At 55.0% G+C, this 13,671-nt stretch overlaps 1 protein-coding gene across 3 annotated transcripts in view; it reads left to right on the top strand.

Annotated features, from left to right (window-relative positions):
* The first annotated feature begins 335 nt into the window (after positions 1-335).
* The window catches only part of AACS (acetoacetyl-CoA synthetase), a 79,504-nt gene continuing 66,168 nt past the window's right edge, over positions 336-13,671 (top strand). For all 3 annotated transcript variants that reach the window (XM_059139288.1, XM_059139289.1, XM_059139290.1), the window contains exons 1-3: positions 336-561; positions 6,361-6,464; positions 7,763-7,883. In XM_059139288.1, coding sequence (XP_058995271.1) covers positions 429-561; positions 6,361-6,464; positions 7,763-7,883 — 358 coding nt within the window. In that variant the 5' untranslated portion in view covers positions 336-428. The remainder of the gene's footprint in view (positions 562-6,360; positions 6,465-7,762; positions 7,884-13,671) is intronic.

A 13,671-nucleotide genomic window follows, 5' to 3' on the forward strand; every position in this document is an offset into this window, starting at 1 on the left:
AGGAACGAGTCAGAGCCCCTAGCTCCCTTCTTCCCGTGCTGCTTTCACCCCGTCATGCCCCAGGTAAGGATGGGGAGCTCGGGAGCAACGCGCCTGCGCAGCTCCGCCCACCGCGCGCGGGTTCGAGTCCCGACGGCCGCAGGGCGCGGCGGCGAGCACTCCTTTGCGAGCTGGCCACCGGCGGAGGGTTACACGCGGAGGGGCGGGGCCGGGGAGGGGCGGGGCCTGATGGGGGCGGGGCCGGCCGGGGATCCAGCGGACGGCGCCCGCGCCGCGCTCAGTCGCGCTGCCTGTTCCCGGTCCGCGCGGCTGACCCGCCGCCCCGGGACCCCGCCGCCCCGGGACCCCGCCGCCCCGCCTGCCGCCCCTGGCCCGCTCCCAGCCCGGTTCCCCGTCCCAGCGCAGCGCACGCCGCCCCCGCCGCAGCCATGTCCAAGCAGCCGCGGGCCGGCCGGGAGGAGATCCTGGAGTGCCAGGTGATGTGGGAGCCCGACAGCAAGAAGAACACGCAGATGGACCGCTTCCGGGCGGCCGTGGGCGCCGCCAGCGGCCTGGCGCTGGGTGAGTGCCGGCACGCGGCCCGGGGGCTCCGCGGCCACCAGCGCCTCTCCACACGCCCCCGCCCCGCCCCGGGCCGTGGCCTCGGGGTCCGAGGGGCCCCCTGGCAGGGGGACTCCCCTCCCGGGGGACCGGGGCGTTGCTGTCAGGGCCCCTGCTGCTCGTTGGAATCATCCCCTGATTCTCAGTGTCCCCGTTCCGGGGCTTGGAGGCGCCACCGGAATAGCGGGGGCTCCCTCTCCAGGGCGTGGGGCGCTTTGTGACGGTGGGCTTTGCCCCCGTGTCTGTGCAGGAGTCTTCCTGCCTGTAGCATCTGTGTCCCTGGGAGGGGGTTCTATGTCCCTGGGAGGGGTCCCCACCTGCCCCCCGCTTCCCCACATGCCCCTCACCCCCACCCCGCCTTGGAACCTCTGGGGACTGGGATCCCTGGCTAGTCTTCTACTTGTGAGAGGAGGTGCTCCCTGGGGTCTTGCACTCTGGCCTGGGGGGAGCTTCCTCCCAGACATGGGGGCTTTCTGACTTCTAGCTCTTCTCCTGTGTTTGTGGGGTCCTCTTGCCTGCCGGTATCACCTTGTGTTGTCCCCTCCTAGTCTCCCCAGCCTGAGCTTACTAAAGGGCTAGCGTGGAATTCAGGCACCTAGGAGAAGGAAGGTCAGGTACAGCCTTTGGGGTTGGGGCGAACCTCCTTCCCGTCCTGTTTACACTCCCAGCCGGCTGCAGACCCAGTCACGGGCACTCCCTCCGCCGCCACCCTGGCTCTCAGAAACCGCCTGACCGGGCTGCATGTGGGCTGGGCGGACGAGGCCCCTGTTCTGGGTGAGAAGCACCTGCTCGTGCTGCCCTCCAGCTCTGGCGGGCTTGTCCGACTTCCTTCAGGGCTTTTCAGCTCCTCATGGGCACTTTGCTCCCCTTGGTGGCCCTCAGCTGACTTCTGGGACTCCTGTATTCCTGGCCGGGGCATCTCCATTCTCAGCCATCCTTCCAGAAGTGGAGACGAGGTCGTCTTCCCTGCCTAGGCAGTCCTCGGCAACGCTACCTTCCTTCTTAATCCTCCGCTTTCCGTGGGGGCCTGTTCCCTCCCCCCTGAACACTGGCTGGCTTCCCTGCTTCCTCTTCCTCCTCCCTTCGGTACACGCTGCTTGCCTTGCCGGAGCACAGGTCTGACTTTGTCTCTCCTTGGCGCAGAGGCTCACAAGGGCCCCTTGTTGACCGCGGACTAGCAGACAGTGCCACCTGGCAGCTTCCAAATGGAGGTGTAGCTTCCACTGAGCCCCTTCCCTTGGGGGACCCAGCTCTCCCCCTCTCTCCCTCCTGCTCCCTAGACAGGGAGCACCTTGGAGACAGATGTGGCTTATTACTCGGGAGCTTCTCAGGTCGTAGTTGGTAATTTAACGTGTGTCGGGCTGGGGGAGAACAGACCTGATTCCTTCTCCCCTAAGAAGAGCCAAGAGTGGAGCATGAGTCTGCGTAAACTCTGCTCCGTTCGGTCTCTTGTTCCTGTGCCAGCAGTAGCCTAATACTCTTCTCCCGTGCTTAACTGGCTGTGCCGCTTTAGGAAACGATTGCACACGAGTTGTGATGCAGGCGAGACACCCTGGCCTGACCACCTGGATTTCAAACTGGCTCCACCACTTCTCGCTGTGATCACTAGGAAGTCAGCGGATCTTCCCGAGCCTCACTTTCCCCGGCTGTAAGATGGGCATGGCGAGAGGAGCCGTGTCAGTGGCTGGTGTGAGGGTGACTGGAGGCCCTCACGCCCAGCGGTCCCCTGCACCTGACTGGCCCGCGGGCCGCTCTGTGAACACTGCCAAGCACGGGTGGCTCCCAGTCGGCCTGCTCTGGCCCAGACTGGACCTGAAGACTTGGCTGGGGCGACTCACACACTGGAGACTCCATAGATAAGGCAGGATTTCCAACTTTGAAAACCCAAAGGCCTGTGATGCCGGGTCTGTGTCCCCACGTGGTGGTGGGAAGCGGGGCTGAGTGGGGTTCACCTCTTGGTCTGGGGGGCTTTGGAGCTTGGCATTCGTCTCTTCCTCCCCTTCCACTCCCCAGGGCTGAGCCAGCCTGCTGCTTCTCTCCCTTCCAGAAGCCCAGCCCTGGAGATTTGGGCCTTTAAGAGCCAACTCACATGGCTGCCTTGTTTTGGATTGTTGTCTTTGAATCTTTTCTCCTTTCATCAGCTCTCCAGATGCATGTAATTTGGACTTTCATTCTGCTTCGCCTTTTCATGAATTCGTGAGGATTCTAAGTCTTAAAGGCTGTGCCCTTGAACTTGTAGTCTCTGAGCGCCAGTCCCCACCCTCCGAGTCTTGTGTGTAGTGGTATGCGGTATTGAGCAATGCTGTCCCTCCTTGTACGGAGAGAGAGAGCAAGGGACGCATCTTCACGGGGTGCTTCCGTGGTGTTCAGCCTCCAGGACGGATGGCTGGGGGGGCAGTCTCCTGCCTGGCTACCTGGGCACGAGGAGCCTGTCCCCCAAGACTGTGGTTGGCGTGAGGTTTCTGTCCCCGCGATTCAGGAGCTGGCCGGCCTGGGCTCTTTTTCCCGCTACTGGGGACATTGGTTGGTTTTTTTGTTAACGCTTCTAGCGGAGCTCACCCGAGAACTCCCTGCAAGCCCCTATAGACCTGGGGCGGGGGGACCCGGATCACCTATGGAGCGGCTCCCAGATGCCGCCCAGCCTACGTGCCTGTGTTGTGAGGCCTCTTTTGCGAGACCACCCCCCCCCCCCCCCGGTGCGTGCTGCCCGCACCAGCCCCCCGTGATTCGCGGAGGGACACCCGCTTCAAAATGCCCGCTGGTTTGGTGGCTTGAGCTGCGTGTCTTCACGTGGGCTGCGTGTCTTCATGTGGGCTGTAAGCTACGATCAGGTCCGCGCTCCAGCAGCTGGGAGGGCGTCTGCCTGCGAAGGGAAGGCTGGGCCCCTGGTCCCAAACAGCTCCAGTGCAGCTGGAGGAGGAGGCTCGTGCAGACTGGCAGCGCTGCCGGTGAGTCAGTAGCAAGCGCCGGCGCACTGGCAGCCTCCCAGGCGCTCTGCCACGTGCTGGCTCTGTCGGGCCGGATCTGGAGCTGAGACTTGGAGGTGCGGGCTGGTGAAAATTCTCGTAGGTGGAGAGGAAGAAGGGGATGAAGGGAAAGCAAAACTTGCACATGCAGATGCTTCTGGGGACCCAGCGGGCGATGGAGGCAATACCAGTCAACTTGTAGCGGGGGCTTTCTGTGCATCTGCGGACTCTGTCCTCTGTAAACTGGCCCGGTGGGAGCTGCTGGCACCCCGTTCCCCAGCTGGGAAAGTAGAAGCTCCATCCTGGCTGGGATGTTGCAGCTGTGAGTAGCCCACCTGTAGTTTTTTTCCAGAATCATTAGTCTCTACTGCATTATGTGGCCTCTCACCTCTGGGGGGGTGGGGGGGGGCAGCTTTCACCCAGCTCTGTTGCTGCTTGTCACTATGTGGTGTGATGGTGCCTTAGTGATCCAGGAGAGGAAGTTAGGCACTGCTCTCTGTTAGGACCTGGACTTGGAAGTCACCCTTGGTCATTTCCGTACTATTCTGTTGGTGATGCAGATGAGTCCTGCTCAGTGCGGGTTGGGGACAGCCCAGGGATGTCAGGGCAGGTGAGAAGCAGGGGCCGGTCACAGCTGTTCTCCTGTGTCAGACCAGGCAAGGACACTGAATTTCATTTGGAACCTGACTTTAGGACGTTGGAAGCTAGTTCGGGTTCTTCATGAACACCGTGAAGACGGAACCACACAGGCCCATGGAAGGGGTCACTTGGGCTTCAGGGGTGCAGCCTGTGAGTGGGGCCAGGAGTGTGTGAACAGAAGCCAGAAGGGGCCCCTGCTTGTCCCTCATGACTTGGCTGGGTCGTCGGTGGGGAAGAAGTCTCTGCACCTCGACCTTCCATTTCTCTGCTGTCCTCTATGGTCTTCATAATGTTAGGGGGCTGTTGGGACCGCTTGGTCCCCCGATTGGCAGCTGGGTGGCATCTGCCTCCCTCGGGGATACTGCTGGTAACTCCCTCTTGATGGGTTTTTTAAGCCTTCGGTGGAGGTGTGGGTGTCAAGTCTCTGGTCCATCTCTTGTGTGAGCCTGGAGGAGTTTTTGGTGCTGGAACTCTTTGCCCTTTATGAGGATCAAGGTGACCCAAACCAAACAAACAAAAGACTGGGAAAGAATGGAGCTGCTGGCCCGTTTGCCTGGTGTGGCTTCCCCAGCGCGGGCGGGGCGGAGGCTCCTCTCCCGCCCCCGTTCTGGACCAGAGTCCCGCTCATGAACACTTCTGTGTACTTGCACAGCCCTGTCCCCAGGTCTTAGGCCACACCGTCTTGTCCACTAACTAGCCTGGCATGGGACGTGCTCCTGCGAGCCAGCAATGACTCTAGGGGCTGACACGCCAGATACCTCCTCTCTGCCAAGCGCTGTTCTTAGTGCTTTGTATGTTTTGACTCTTTCAGTCCTGACCATGATGCTGTGACAAGTACCATTCTCTTCCTTTTTTTTTTTTTAATTTATTTATTTGACAGAGATCACAAGTAGGCAGAGAGGTAGGCAGAGAGAGAGGGGGAAGCAGGCTCCCTGCTGAGCAGAGAGCCCGATGCGGGGCTCGATCCCAGGACCCTGGGATCATGACCTGAGCTGAAGGCAGAGGCTTTCACTCACTGAGCCACCAGGCGCCCCCATTCTCTTCCTTTGATGGGGGAGAAACTGGGGTCCAGAGATGACTGATTGCTCATCCGGGCTCACAGGGAGAGTGGCAGGATCTGAACCCGGCTGGTCACGCTCCGGAGCCTTTGTCTTTAAGCAAACGATCTCCTGCTCATTGGGGTCACTGTTGTCCCCAGCTTGCCGGTGACAGTGCCGAGGCACAGAGGGTGGGGCAGCTTGCCCACCGTCCTTGTAGTAAGGACTTTTCCTGAAGGACCTTCTATACTCTAGTTATCTTGAATCATGCAAATGTATTGCTTATTAAAATAAAATAAATACCATTCTTCCCTCCCCACAAACACTGGTACTGGCACAAGAAGTCATCAGTAAGCTCCTAGTTTTGCATTTCCTGATTTTCAGATCTACTGGATATGATTTTCCTGTTTGTACAGTGTAATAGTAGCAAGCTTAATGGAGTTCTCATTCAGCCCAAGGCTCTGTTCTAGCGTCTGTCTCGTGCATGTGTTCATGCTTATTTAAGTCCTCCCAATAGCCCTGTCAAGAGGGGGTGCTCTTTTTTTTTTTTTTTTTTTTAAAGATTTTATTTATTTATTTGTCAGAGAGAAAGCGAGCGAGATCGAGCACAGGCAGACAGAGTGGAAGGCAGAGTCAGAGGGAGAAGCAGGCTCCCTGCGGAGCAAGGAGCCCGATGTGGGACTCGATCCCAGGACGCTGGGATCATGACCTGAGCCGAAGGCAGTTGCTTAACCAACTGAGCCACCCAGGCGTCCCAAGAGGGGGTGCTCTTAACCATCTCCATTTCACAGACGGGGAAACTGAGACACAGTGTGCTCCAGTAACTTCCACAAGGTCACACAGCTAATAAACGGCCCAGGCGGGATTCAAACCCAGGCCTTGTGGCTCCACAGTCCATGTTCTTAGGCAATTGGTTGGAATATAGCATCACTGGCCGGTTTGCTCGGGGGAGGGGGGCAAGAATTAAGATACTTCACCTTCCCCAGATCGTTTCTTGTTGGATACCTTCAAACTGCTCAGCCATAACTGTAATTCCTTAGGTGTGTCTGTCTTCTCACTGAGCTGCCAGAACTTTCTAAGCTTGGTTTGACCCATGTGCCATTTTATTTTATTTTTAGAAAATTATGATGACTTATACCACTGGTCAGTTGAATCATATCCAGACTTCTGGGCAGAGTTCTGGAAATTCAGTGGAATTGTCTTCTCACGCATGTATGATGAGGTAAGTAGCATTCCCTTTTCATGGTTATGTTCCAAAATAAAGTGTTCATTTTTGGGAATACTGAATCATATTTTCTTCTTTTTTTTTTTTAAAAGCTTTTATTTGACGGACAGAGATCACAAGCAGACAGAGAGGCAGGCAGAGAAAGAGGGGGAAAGCAGGCTCCCCGCTGAGCAGAGAGCCCGATGCGGGGCTCGATCCCAGGACCCTGGGATCCTGACCTGAGCCAAAGGCAGAGGCTTTAACCCACTGAGTCACCCAGGTGCCCGTATTGTTGTTTTTTTAAGTTGTCAATAGTTTTATTATTTTTTAAACCTGAAGTTCAGGGAATGTTCCAACTCCTTAGACTGTCAGTCGATGACTCTCTGAGGAAAGCCGGTCCTGTTACTCAATGTATAACTTCATTGTGTTCTTGTTTGACTGTGGGGTGAACTGTTCTGAGAGTCTTATGTGGAGGCACTTGGGGAAGGACATCAAGGTTCGATTTTGTTGAGGAAGGAGATGAGGGGTCCGGCCCCGTCTCTGGTGGGGTTGTCAGTGGGAAGGGTGGGTGTGTCCTGTAGGTCCATTTCCCAGATTTCAGTGGACCCTGCGGCCCTGGACGCTGCTGCCCTGTCTTACGTACTCTGTGTCACCTGCAGCTCTCAGTGCTGGGGCTTCATATAGGTCTGTTGAAAGAGTCCATTCGTGGGGGTGGTGTTTTTTCTTGGCGTTCATTTCTTTATTTTTTTAAACCTCGTGGGGGAATAATTAGCAGTGAAACCGTATTTACTTATTTATTTAAAGATTCTATTTATTTATTTGACAGCGAAAGACACAGCGAGAGAGGGAACACAAGCAGGGGGAGTGAGAGGCAGGCTTTTCTCCGAGCAGGGAGCCTGATGCAGGGCTCGATCCCAGGACCCGGGATCATGACCCATGCCGAAGGCAGATGCTTAAGGACCGAGCCACCCGGGCATCCCAAACCGTATATATTTGAAGTGTCCAGTGTGATGATTTGATACACAGACACACTGTGGCATTAACACCTCCGTCACCTTACTTTCCCTGTGATGAGAATGCTGACGATCTCTTCCTGGCGACTTTCCCGTGTGAGGTCCCGTCTGATGAACTACGGGGCGCTAATGTCTTTGCAGTTCCAAGCCTGGCGGCCAGTCCAGTGTTCAGTCTCTGAAACGATTTAATGATGCTTGGGGCCAGTGAGTTAGCGGGCTTCCCGGGAAGCAGAGTCACTTATGTTTATTACTGGTGTAGACCTCATCTGTGTGCTTTCTTGGTTTGCTTGGTTTGCTCCATAGGTCGTGGACATGTCGAAAGGCATCGCAGATGTCCCCGAGTGGTTCAAAGGCAGTCGTCTAAACTACGCGGAAAACCTCCTGCGGCACAAAGAGAATGACCGAGTTGCCCTATACGCTGCGAGTGAGTCCCCTTGGATCTTCCTCTCTCCGTGTCCTGGGTGCCACTCACATGGGGCCACGAGGCCGGAGAGGCTCTGAAGTAGTCGGATCGCTGTGCGTGTTTTCAAACACTGTCTTGGCACCTGTTTTTTTCCCTTTTTTTTTTTTTAATTTCTTAAAAAGTACATAACGTTAAACGTCCTGTCTGAACCGTTTTTGAGCATACAGCTCAGTAGCGTTGGGTGTCTTCCCGTTGTGGCGCTTCAGCTCTCTGGAACATTTCCATCCTGTGACACTGACTCTCGCGTGCCCCCCTTCCTGCTTCGGCACGGTGTCCTCAGAGTCCAACCATGTAGTTGTGTGATGTTTTCCTTCTGGTTTGAGGCCGTGTGATGGTCCCTTGTTCAGATACCCGACATCTTGTTTGTCTCTTGGTCTGTCACGGGGCACCTGGGTCACTCTCACCTGCTGGCTGTTGTGAATCAGGCTATGACAAACACGGGTGTGCACGTAGCTCCTTGAGGTCCGGCTCTAGATCCTTTTGGACAGATACCCAGAGCTGGATTGTATGGCGAGTCTCTGTTTCATTTCCCGAGGAGGTTCCTCCATACTGGTTTCCCTAACCGGTGCTCTTGGCACCTTTCCGATATCATTCAGACCTCTGTTGACTTTCTCTTATTGCTGAGAAAGGGAGGGGACAGTCATGTGATCATGTTTTATGGGAGAAATGGAGACACCGAATATTAAAGTAACCAGCTCAGAGTCACTGGGACAGTTAGCGGGGGAAACCACAGCTGGGATCTCTGCCCGTTGATGTCTCCTTTGAATAAGGTTTAGAGAATATTCTAATTTATGTAGTAGGTGGGCTCTTTAAGAGTTGGCATAAAATATTTAAAATGAGGAATTTTCTTAGTGAGGAGACACTGTGGTTGGCTGCCAGTTAGGTGTGTGAAATGCAGGTTTTTGGTAAGCCTGAAGTACCTTTGGGTTTATGTCATATTGGTAAGGTTTGAGGTGTTTTGGGGTGGATTTTCTAGGTGACTATTTCTCCTTTGAGTAACAAAGCTTTACTTAACTTATTTTATTTTTAAAAGATTTTATATATTTATTTGATAGACAGAGATCACAAGCAGACAGAGAGGCAGGCAGAGGCAGAGAGAGGGGGAAGCAGGCTCCATGCTGAGCAGAGAGCAGAGACTTGGACACAGGGCTTGATTCCAGGACCCTGGGATCATGACCTGAGCCAAAGGCAGAGGCTTTAACCCACTGAGCCCCCCAGGCGCCCCTTTACTTACTCAGTTTCGACGCAGCATGTGCTACTGTGTTGTGAGGAAGTAGGGCAGCAGCTGAGGAGACTGAAATTCAGTGGACCTTTGGTGTTCGTGACTCATAACTTCCAGTTTCGGCACGGTGACAGAATCGAATGCTGTCTACGTGTTTGCGATGGCTGTCCCTGCCTTTGCAAGGGAAACCCAGAGAGCTGTGCCCCCTGCCATCACCTGCCCAATTCTTGTGTCTTGCCACCTGTTTTCAGTCCTTCCAATCCTGCTCTACACTGCAAGTTACTCTTCGTTACCTACAGTGGTGTTACACGTCAGCTAGTGATGCTTGTCCAGGTAGTGCCTGAAATAGGGGTAGTTGAGCTGCAGTAGCTGTGTGACTTTGGATGAGCCCCTTAGCCTCTCTGGGTGTGTTTCTGCCTCTGTCGAACGGAGAGGAGGACAATACGTATTCAGGAATAATGGAGAGTTTAAATGAGCGAATATGTAGAGGTGTTTACGACCATCCCCGCCACAGGGCAAGCATGCACCAGTCTCCGTTGAGATTATACCTCTGAAATCCCTGTGTGGCTTTTAAGTCCTGTCTGTCCACTTCCTGCCTTGGCTTCCCAGAGCTCATCTTTAGGGATGGGACCCAGGCTCACATCTATCCTTAAAGCCCACAGTTGCTTCTGATGTAGATTATTGGTTACGAGCCCCAGAGTCTTGTCTTTATGCAGCGTTTGGGCTGTTCGGTAATATTCTGCTCCCTTCCTTAGTTCTTAGCCTGATGCAGTTTGGGCTGAGCACGTAAGTGTTCCTGGGGGCTGGGGACGCTACACCAGGCCTGCATCTCTTCCTTGCTCTTCAAGGAGGTGTTTGCCTGTCCATCCATCCATTCACTCACTCGCTTCCAGGTCTGTCTCAGATGTCTTCTTGGTGCAAGGTGCTGGGAACCTGGTGTCGAACAGAACGGCTGACCTTGTAGTGGGATGGACGGTAAGAAGCAGCATGCAGATGGTCTCTGACTTAGGATGGTTCAACTTAGGACTGATGTTATGATGGTTTCACACATTCAGTAGAAACCGCACTTGGAATTTTTTAAAAAATTATTTATTTGTTAGAGAGAGAGAGCGAGCACATGTACGAACGGGGAGCAGCAGGCAGAGGCGGAGAGAGAAGCAGGCTCCCTGTGGAGCAAGGAGCCCTATGTGGGACTCGATCCCAGGACCCTGGGATCATGACCTGAGCTGAAGGCAGCCACTTAACCCGCTGAGCCACCCAGGCATCCCCGCACTTGGAATTTTGAATCCAGGTCTAGTCGCGGGCTCATGATCCGCGGTCCCATGCTCTCCCGTGATGCTGGACAGCGGCCGCCGCTCCCCATCAGCCCCGGGATCACAAGGGTCCCGGACGCCCCCTACACCCTCATGGCCAAGCCGTCTGTCACTGTCAGTGCAGGAGTCAGGAAATGACACAAGAGAGTTGACACTTCCTTATAAAACAGGCTCTGTGGTGGGTGATTTTGTTCAGCGGGAGGCTCACGTCGGTGCCTGGAGCACGCGGAAGGTGGGCCGGGTGCAGCTGCGGTGGCCGCCAGTTAGGTGTGTGAAATGCAGGCACATTTTGAGCTAGAGGCAGTAGGCTAAGCCTTAGCTTTGTAAAATGAGTGGAGGAGGACATTGACCTGGGGTTCCTTACGCCCTTGAAGTCTAATAGGAGTTGGTTTACGCCAGGGTTTCAGTAGCGAGCTGTGCGTGTGACACGGGCGTGCCCGCTGTGTGATCGTGGTCACCACAGCACCTGGCAGGGGACCAGCTGGAGGCAGTTGGGGGGCCGCATCCTTCTGGAGGCAAAGAGTGGCGGGAGCCGGGAGAGCGACCTTCCTTCTCGTGGGATTTCAGCCACGAGAGTCAGCCACGCCCTTACGTGGCTCGTGTCCGTGGTTCTCTGCATCTTCCCAGGTTGTCAGCCACCATCTCTGTCCAGTTCCTACAGTCTCTGTCGCCTCGCCCTTCTGCAGCCCCAGAACCCTCCGGTCTCTGTCTCTCCATGGGTTTGCCCATGCTGGGCATTTCTAGAGATGGGATCGTGTGGCTCCTTGTGTCTGGCCTCTCGCACGGCCTCATGCTTTCAAGGTCCCGCCACCCTGTAGCAGCTGTCAGTGCTTCCTTCCTTTTTATGACCTGGTCATGGTTCGGTGTGTGGACCTAGCGCGTTCTGTCTGCCCACGAGAGGACCTTCAAGGGCAGTCCTGCCCCATGCATTGGGGTCCCGTGATGAGCACCGCTTGGCACATGTTATAACCCGAGGGGCGGAAACGCTGGGTCTCTCATTGCTTCTCGTCCCCCGTCAGATGTACCCGCACTTCCACCCTGGGCACTACACCGGGTCCCGGTTCCTCCACCGGGAAAGTGGGAAAGGTCAGATGGGCTCTTTGGACGGACAAAACAGAACCAGCCTGGAAGCCGGTAATGCGAGTGATGAACCAGACCAGTCTTCTGGGTGGGCAGTGCTGGATGGCCCCGGCCGAGTGTTCCTGCTCTCACGCTCTCCCTCCCTGGCTGGACTGGACCCTCTTTTCCAAGGTCCAGCTGTGTCTTGAGCCTGAGTTAGGGAGTGAGTGGTCATTCCGGGTGTGCGGAGGCTGTTTCACACTTCTCCCTGCGCACTCTCTCCTGCCCACGGCTGCCATTCCCTCCCCTCAAATAGGAGAACCCCTTCTTCTAGTGAGCTTCCCCTTGTATTTGCAGTGGAAATAAGTGCCCTCAAGCCAGGGGCCAACTTAACTTACAAATAGGGTACCTCTTCTTTTTTTTTTTTTTTAAATTTTATTTATTTGACAGCTCGAGCAAGAGAGAGCACAAGCAGAGGGAGCAGCAGGCGGAGGGAGAGGGAGAAGAATGCAGGGGCTTGATCCCAGGGTCCCTGGGTCCCTGGATCATGACCTGAGCTGAAGGCAGACGCTTAACCAACTGAGCCATCCAGGCGCCCCACAAATAGGGTGCCTTCTTAAGCTGGGTCCTAGATTGGCTTGGGGGCTTCAGGGTCACTGTGCTTCAGCTTCTGCGTGTTTTCCTGATTTCCTTCCTACTCTCCCGGCTGAGTGCAGGTGCTCGTGGAGCTCTCTCTCCTTCCCGCTGGCTCAGACATTCTCAGTAGACCCCATCCCTCCCATGTTTGATCCCAGGCATGTTTGATCCCACGTGAGGCCACGAGGTGCCGCCAAAGGAAAGCGGTTCACTGGTGTCTTCAGGCTCCAGTGAGCAGAGCTAAAGCAGTACAAGCTGAAGCAGTACGGATTAGCCCTGCCAGTGTGGTCGTTCTGAGAACAGCTGCCCGCACAGCATGTTTTGTCTTTCAACAGTGGGTTTTGGGTAGCTGGGTATTTTAATAGGATAAGAAGTCACGTGGGGGAATGGGAATATGGGAGAAGTAATTACAAGGCTACCCAGTGAGGAGAGAAGAGAACCAGGAGTAGGCATACATAACTTTAAGGAAATGGGAAAAGCCAGATTTACACCAAAGAGAAATCAGGGTGTTTGGAGGAGTGAAGCTTCGTGTTATAGAATTGAACAGCAGTTAGCAGTCAGGAATAAAATATTTGCATCCAGGACAGTGGTCAGAGGAGTAACGTCTTTCCACCTGAAAGTATGTTCAAATAATTTTCCCACACCCATGCACGGTCAAGTCATGGTTATTTTCTTTCTAAGATTTTATTTATTTTAGAGAGAGAGCGAACATGCAAGTGGAGGCAGGGACAGAGGGAGAGGGAGAGAGAGGATCCCTAGCAGACCCTGTGCTGATTGTGGAGCTCCCAGTGTGGGGCTCAGTTCCATGACCCCAAGACCACGACCTGAGCCAAAATCAAGAGTCATGGGTTAGGAGGTATGGTGGTCATTCTGGGTGTGCAGTGGCTTTCACACTCTTCCTCGCGTGCTCTCTCTTGCCCACCGCTGCCATTTCCTCCCTTTAAATAGGAAAACCCCTTCTTTTAATGACTGTGCTACCCGAGCGTCCTGGTTGTACTCATTGCCTGTTGCTGCGGAGCAAATTACCTGAAAACCATGGCTTAATATAACAGACCCTTAGTGTCTCACAGTTCCTATGGGTGGCATGTTCAGAAATGGCTTGGCAGGGCGCTTCTGGCTTGGGGGTGTCCCCTGAGGTTGCATGAGGATGTTGGCAGGGGCCGTGTCATCCGAAGGCTCGACCGAGGCAGGCAGCTGCACATTCAAGATGGCGCGCCCCCATGGCTGTCGGTGGGAGACCTTGGTGTCTCACTGTGTGGCAGCTCGATCCCCCAGAGTGAGCAAACTGGAAGCTGCTGTGTCTTCTGTGACCAAGCCTCAGAAGTCACTTGTCTCCAGTGTCCTACTGGTGACCTGGCTTGGGCCCTTTCCTTCCGAGACCATGAGCACCAAGGGCGGGTCTCCCTGGGATCATCAGGGCACCAGCCAGAACACTGTCCTGTTATGTTATTGCCGTCTGTTAGGTGGAAATTCATGTCTCGCTGTTGTCATGTGTTGTTTCTTCGACAGCGAGGCTGGT

Source organism: Mustela lutreola, chromosome 11 (assembly GCF_030435805.1).
Source record: "Mustela lutreola isolate mMusLut2 chromosome 11, mMusLut2.pri, whole genome shotgun sequence".
In the NCBI taxonomy this organism is placed as follows: Eukaryota; Metazoa; Chordata; class Mammalia; order Carnivora; family Mustelidae; genus Mustela; species Mustela lutreola.